We start from the raw sequence: 7500 nt of genomic DNA on the forward strand, positions 1-7500 counted from the left end.
CCCACCAACACCACCACCAACACCACCACCAACACCCCACCCACAACACCAACACCAACACCAACAACACCACCAACACCACCACCACCACCAACACCAACACCACCACCACCAACACCACCAACAACACCAACACCCCACCAACACCACCACCAACACCACCACCAACACCCCACCCACAACACCAACACCAACACCACCAACACCAACACCACCACCAACACCACCAACAACACCACCACCACCAACGCCACCACCACCAACACCCCACCCACAACACCAACACCAACAACACCACCACCACCAATACCAACGACAACACCAACAACACCACCAACAACACCAACACCACCACCAACGCCACCACCAACACCCCACCCACAACACCAACACCAACAACACCACCACCACCAACGCCACCACCAACACCCCACCCACAACACCAACACCAACAACACCAACAACACCACCACCACCAATACCAACACCAACACCAACAACACCACCAACAACACCAACACCACCAATACCACCACCAACACCCACAACACCAACACCAACACCACCACCAACACCCACACCCACAACACCAACACCCACAACACCAACACCACCGACACCCACACCACCAACACCCACACCACCAACACCAACACCACTGAGACAAACCAGGGTTACCATAAACACATCTCCATCATCATCCTCAGCTGCATCATCACAAAGACAACGCTGTAGTTTATCAACTGGACACCACTACACCACTGCTGCGCTGATACACCGGCCTGCAAACCAGGGGGCTGTTCCAGAAAACAGGTTTAGTGAAACTGAGTTAACTCAGAACAAGTAGTAAACCTCCTAACAGAGGAGCCCTATGGCTTCATTCTCTCCGCAAACCAAAGCCATAGGGCTCTTCTATTAGGAGGTTTACTACTTACCCTGAGTTAACTAACTAAGAGTTTTCACTAAACCCTCTTTCTGGAATACCCGCCAGTACAACTCCAGCATCTCACAAAAACACTGACCTTGTACAAATTTACAGTCATTTTTCAACAAAAATCACTCTCACGTGAGCTATACAGGAATACAAGATGGTCCAATATGAGTGTGTGTGTGTGTGTGTGTGTGTGTGTGTGCGTGTGAGTGAGAGAGAGAGAGAGAGAGATAGTGTGTGTGTGAGTATGTGTGAGAGAGTGAGTGCGTGTGTGTGTGTGAGAGAGAGTGTCTATGTGTACATATGAGTGCATGTGTGTGTGCACACATGTGAGAGTGCGTGCGTGTGTGCGTGCTTGTGTGTGAATGTGTGTGAGCGTGTGTGTGAGTGTGTGTGTGTGTGTGTATTTAGAAGGAATATGCCCTTGCTTTAAATGAACTAAACTCTCTTCAGACTTCAGCTGAGATACAGACTGAATCATCACCTTTGACTTTCATTCTGGGTCTTATGGCTTTCCAGAGCATAACTTGTGGATCTATCCATCACTAGGGATGTAACTATGGTTACGGGTGTTACTATGGTTAGGACTGGACCGAGGATGTGTGTGGGGACCAGACATTGGACTGACAGCAGAGAAACACACACACAAAGACACGCACACACACACACACACACACACAAAGACACACACACAAACAGACACGCGCGCGTGCACACACACACACGCACGCAGACACACACACACACAGACACACACACACACAGACACAGACACACAAACAGACACACACACGCGCACAGACACACACAAACAAAGACACACGCACGCGCACAGACACACACCACACACACACAAACAGACACACACACGCGCACAGACACACGCACGCACGCAGACACACACACACAAAGACACACACGCGCACAGACACACACACAAAGACACACACACGCGCGCGCGCGCACAGACACACACACGCGCGCACACACACACACACAAACAGACACACACACGCGCACAGAAACACACACACACACAGACACACACACACACACACACAAACAGACACACACACGCGCACAGACACACGCACGCAGACACACGCACGCAGACACACGCGCGCACAGACACACAAACAGACACACACACGCGCACACACACAGACACAGACAGACACACACGCGCACAAACACACACCACACACACACACCACACACACACAAACAGACACACGCACGCAGACACATGCACGCAGACACACGCACGCAGACACACGCACGCAGACACACACATACACAGACACACACACAGACAAACACGCGCGCACAGACACACACACACACACACACAGACACACACACAAAGACACACACACACGCGCGCGCACACACACACACACCACACACACACACCACACACACACAAACAGACACACACACGCGCACAGAAACACGCACGCAGACACACGCACACAAAGACACACACGCGCACAGACACACACAGACACACAAACAGACACACAGACACACGCACGCAGACACATGCACGCAGACACATGCACGCAGACACATGCACGCAGACACACACACACACACACACACACACACACACAGACACACACACGCGCACAGACACACACACGCGCACAGACACACACACGCGCACAGACACACACACACAGACGCAAACACGCACGTTTCTGTTACTGTATTTTCGATCAGCACAAGGTCCTGTCAGCGCTCTGATAAACACAGCTTAAAACCAAAGAGCAACGTCCAAAAAACCATGAAAGAACATTTTAGAGCCATCACTGTACTGACCACAAAACCCACCAACCAGTATCCAACCAAATATTGACTGAATCTAATCTAATCCTTCACATAGACACTCTCTCTCACACACACACACGCGTGCACACACACATGCACTCATATGTACACATAGACACTCTCTCTCAAACACACACACACACTCACTCTCTCACACATACTCACACACACACTCTCTCTCTCTCTCTCTCTCTCTCACTCACACACACACACACACACGCACATGCGTACACACACACCTACACTCTCCCTCACCGTATGCACTGATTGTAAGTCGCTTTGGCTAAAAGCGTCCTGCCAAATGCTAAATGCTAAATTGTAAATTGTACAGACGAGAGAGAGAACCGGCCAGAACAGAGAACAATGAGGTGAAAATAATATTTCCAGAACCAACCTCTGCTCTCCTCAAGCCCCCACTAATCAATCACAACATCTACACATCAATCACAGAATCTATACACCCCCCACTAATCAATCACAACATCTACACCCCCCCCCCATTAATCAGTCACAACATCTAAACACAAATATGAATATGAAATATATGAAAAGGATTTCACAGTTCAGACAGCAAGAGAGAGAGGGGGGGGGGAAGAGAGGGAGAGAGAGGGGGAGAGAGAGAGGATGAATGAATGTCTATGGCAGATGAAAGTCTTACTCCAAACAGGGAGGAAATGACATCTCTATTCTGCTTTCTATCAAACTGTACTAAGAATAGCCTGGAATCTTCAAAACACACACACACACACACACACTCATACACTCACACACACTCAGCCTGTGTGGATAGAGGTGTTTCTGGAATAAGCACTACATCATTTACTGGTTTGTACTCCGACCAGCAGAGGTGTGTCACTGGACCAACAGAGTCACTGGTGTGACTGGTATGGACAGTTGTGTGTGGACTGGGCAGGCACCAGTTCAAACAGTGACACTGTGCTGACAATGGGCAAGAGCAACACAAACTCACACTCATCACATGACCAGGAAAATGAAAAGCATTTTCTGAAACATCTCCTAGTCTCTCACACAGCGTTCGGTTTTGTCTCTCTCTCTCTTTCGTTTGGAAACACACCTATCACATTCTTCAGCCAATCAGTACACCTGTCACCACACACTTCAGCCAATCAGAACAGAGTAAAAGGCTTTTTTTCCCCTTCTTCTGTAGACTTTAGTCACATTTGCTTGTTCTGGTATTCCTCTTCCACGCCCCCACCCACCCCCCCCTCTCTCCCTCTCTCCCTCTCTCTCTTTCCAACCCTCTCTCTCTCTAGGTTGGCTATTTTATCAGCCATGTCGAGTAAACAAAGCCAGGCTGCTGTTTAGACCCTGTTACACCTCACACACATCCAGTGACCAAGGACCAGGTACACCAGCCAAAGACACACAGACAGACAGACAGACAGACAGACAGACAGACAGACCAACCGACCATCGGGTGTTCAGCAGAACGCTGGCGGTTTCTAAGGAGGGCTGACTGGGTTGCTAAGGAAGCTCTTACCTTTCTTCCGGTGGAAGATTCTCTCTGTTTGTCTCCTCCTCTGCCTAGACAAACAGAAAGAGACAAAAAAAGGCTTTACGTCAGCACAGGTGAGAGCTTTTCACCGGCTCACCTAAAAAACGCTTCTAAAAAACACGTTCACCTCAGATTATAATCTGCAATGACATGTGTGAGGAAGCCACGTTGGGCAGTGTAACATTCTCCATTTTTAGTTTATTTTACAAAGAGTGAAATTCTTGTCTTGATTCACAAGTCACATCACATGATTTCTGTGAATTTTGGTTTTGAGGTAGACTCCAAAACCAGAGCACAATCTTTATGCTTGTTAGTGCAAAAAAGTGGAACACAATGACATAATTTCTGGTGCTGCCATTGCTGGTGTGTGTGTGTGTGTGTGTGTGTGTGTGTGTGATCATCCTGTAACGCGATGTTTATAAAAACCATGAAGCTTTGCCCTCAAACCTCAATTATTTCACTCTGACATTTCCCACGTTAAAACATCAAGCCACACAACCAGTCCAACAGCAAGAGATATATTCGCACCCGCAATTCATCCAAAGTCATTATCATCCAACCAGCGAGAGGAAGGTCTTTCTCTTTAAACAGCTCATGAATACACAGAGTTATCGGAGACCTGACCACAGCACAACCAGGCCTCCTGCTCAAACATCTAAGACCTAAACTGGTTTTACACTGAAATACACAACCTCAACAGGCGTGCAGAGAATGGCTTTTCTGACGTCCGGGTAAACACACAATAATAAATCAAACCTTTTATTACTGTTATTTTAACTCCTGAACAAAATCTAAACTTTTTAAAATCGTCAAAGAAGTCTGCGCAGCCAAGATCTTGTCTTTTGAAACATTTTCTTTTGAAACATTTAAGCCACAACAAAGTTAAGAGAGGACCCGTCAGATTACATACAGACTACCTCCAGATTATCAACAGAACAATCCGTGACTACCTCCAGATTACCAACAGAACAACCCATGCCATGAACCTCAGACATAAACCCTCCATCTACCAACACAGAAAACTGTACACAGGACAGAAATACTGAACCAAAGAGGAAACAACAAAAAATATAGGTATCCACATACATGGCATATCAGGTATCCACATACATGGCATATCAGGTATCCACATACATGGCATATCAGGTATCCACATACATGGTATATCAGATGCTGTAATAATGAGAAACACAAAGTACTGTCTTTGATGTTGAAATGTTAAATTGCGATAATGTGAAACTTTGAAAGCAAACTTTCCAGGTTCCAGTGTACTTCAGAGACATACTCAGCATCTTTCACACACTGCGAGTCCTGGAAAGATGCCAAAACTACCCACCTCGCTCACCAGCCTGTGCACACTGTAAACTAATTATGTCAGTTCTGCTGGGTGTGTTATCACTCCGGACCACGTTATATAACGGGTTTGACGAATGAGCCTCTGTCGCCCAAACACGAAACACACACAGCAACACAGCCCACAAGAACGGCCTAAAACAATCCATGTTTGTGTGACGGTCTGAGCAAGTGAAAAGAAACCAGTTATAATGTTCTGCAGACCATGCGGACACACAGACACACACACACACACACTCAGCCTTAGCAAGCTACTAAATATTATTAAAATAAATGTGAGCTACTTAGTTTTGTTTGTGTGTGTGTATATATATACATACACACACGTATGTATGTATGTATTTATGTATATATTTTAAATTTTATTTGCACGTATACATATGTATACAAACATTTACGATTCAAGTGCAATGTCATCACTGAACATTTCAACACGTGAAAAAAAAAACTTCGTAAATAAATGGTTTGTTTGTCTTTCTGAAGATGTGACTTCTGTTCGTCTTAGAGCGCACAGGACACTGATAACATGATAAGGTCTGTGTGGTTTGGCCGTTTGCATGAAAAACACCAACAACTCATTTAAGCCCGTATTCAGAGAGGGGGCCAAGAACTCAATGTTCTTCCCGCCACACACGGATTACTTTTCGCCAGTATGGAAACATCATTTCAGCAAGCACGTTTCAGTAGTGTGTGTCTTCTGCGACGTCCAGCTGCAGAGGAAAATACGGCTTCTTTCTGCTATTTGTTTATTTATTTTGCTACGTTTGCGGAGGTTACGACTCACAAATACAAAGTGATCCTAACCTTTGACTCGGTCGCACGTGCTGTCTGAGTCAAACAGTCCACAGTGGATGCTTTTTATGTAATCGCGCACAAAAATGGATTCCGTGCATGTGTGTGTGTGTGTTTGTGTGTACATATACGTGTGTTCTTCACACAGAGTAAAAGAACAAGAGGCCGTGAACGTTCAAGCAAAACTGACCTGAGGCGGCACAATGAAGTCAACGTCCTCTCCCTGCCAAACTTCAACCACACTGGGCTCTTGAGTAAGGACTTGTTTAAAGAAAAGAGAGGGAAAGACATGTAAACATTTAAAACATCATGGATTAAGACTGTCAACATTAACACATTGGTCTCTAACCCTCATAACAACCTCCCGGCTCAACGGACTTCATCTGATATTTTTTTTCATATAAGGTTATATTGTAGGCTTCCAGCCCTACTGCCACGGATGACAAAAGGGTGGTTTCGTTAGATTCGCTAGAAACTCACTCGTATCATTAAATACGTTAGCCTAGAAGCCAATTTATTTTTAGTTTCACACCTGGAATCTTTTGTGCTACGGTGAGTTTACTGAAGGTCATTAAAAAGGCATATTGTATTGTTTATAACTAAGTTTCTTATGATACAGACACACGGTCTGAAGCAGGCTATGCAGCCTATGTTGACACAGGAAACTAAATGCAGCGAAGCGGGCTGCTTTAAGGGGGAAAAAACACACGTTTTCTTTCTTAAATGGCTCAGATATAGTGAAGAATAACAGTAAAGATACTTTAATAAAACACTACCACTGGGGCTACTACGAGATGTTGTTAATTTAAGAGTAATGTTGCAAGACAGCAACGTAAGCAATCCAGTTTTAGCAAAGCGACTACAGCCACTTTGCCGTTTGCTTGTCAAAATCAGCACTCGCCGTTCTATCCGACATTTTTTCGCGAAAATTTTTGCAGCCGTAAAGAGAATATACTTGCCCAGACCTTGGAACTGGGCGCCTCCATGTTGTACACGGGACAATAATATCTGTAGTATTCCAAGTAGGACATTAATCCACGTTTTTCTGTGGCAGTGACTGCCTTGTTGGAGCTCCCTC

The 7500-nt window shown here is 45.8% G+C and overlaps 1 protein-coding gene across 1 annotated transcript in view; it reads right to left on the reverse strand.

Annotated features, from left to right (window-relative positions):
- The window catches only part of tmem131l (transmembrane 131 like), a 56525-nt gene that overhangs the window by 49009 nt on the left and 16 nt on the right, over positions 1-7500 (reverse strand). The window contains exons 1-3 of the mRNA XM_030787903.1: positions 7388-7500; positions 6613-6683; positions 4263-4306 (exon numbers count right to left, since the gene is read on the reverse strand). The exon at positions 7388-7500 is cut by the window's right edge and continues 16 nt beyond it. Coding sequence (XP_030643763.1) covers positions 4263-4306; positions 6613-6683; positions 7388-7500 — 228 coding nt within the window. The remainder of the gene's footprint in view (positions 1-4262; positions 4307-6612; positions 6684-7387) is intronic.

Source organism: Chanos chanos, chromosome 11, assembly GCF_902362185.1.
Source record: "Chanos chanos chromosome 11, fChaCha1.1, whole genome shotgun sequence".
Lineage (NCBI taxonomy): Eukaryota > Metazoa > Chordata > Actinopteri > Gonorynchiformes > Chanidae > Chanos > Chanos chanos.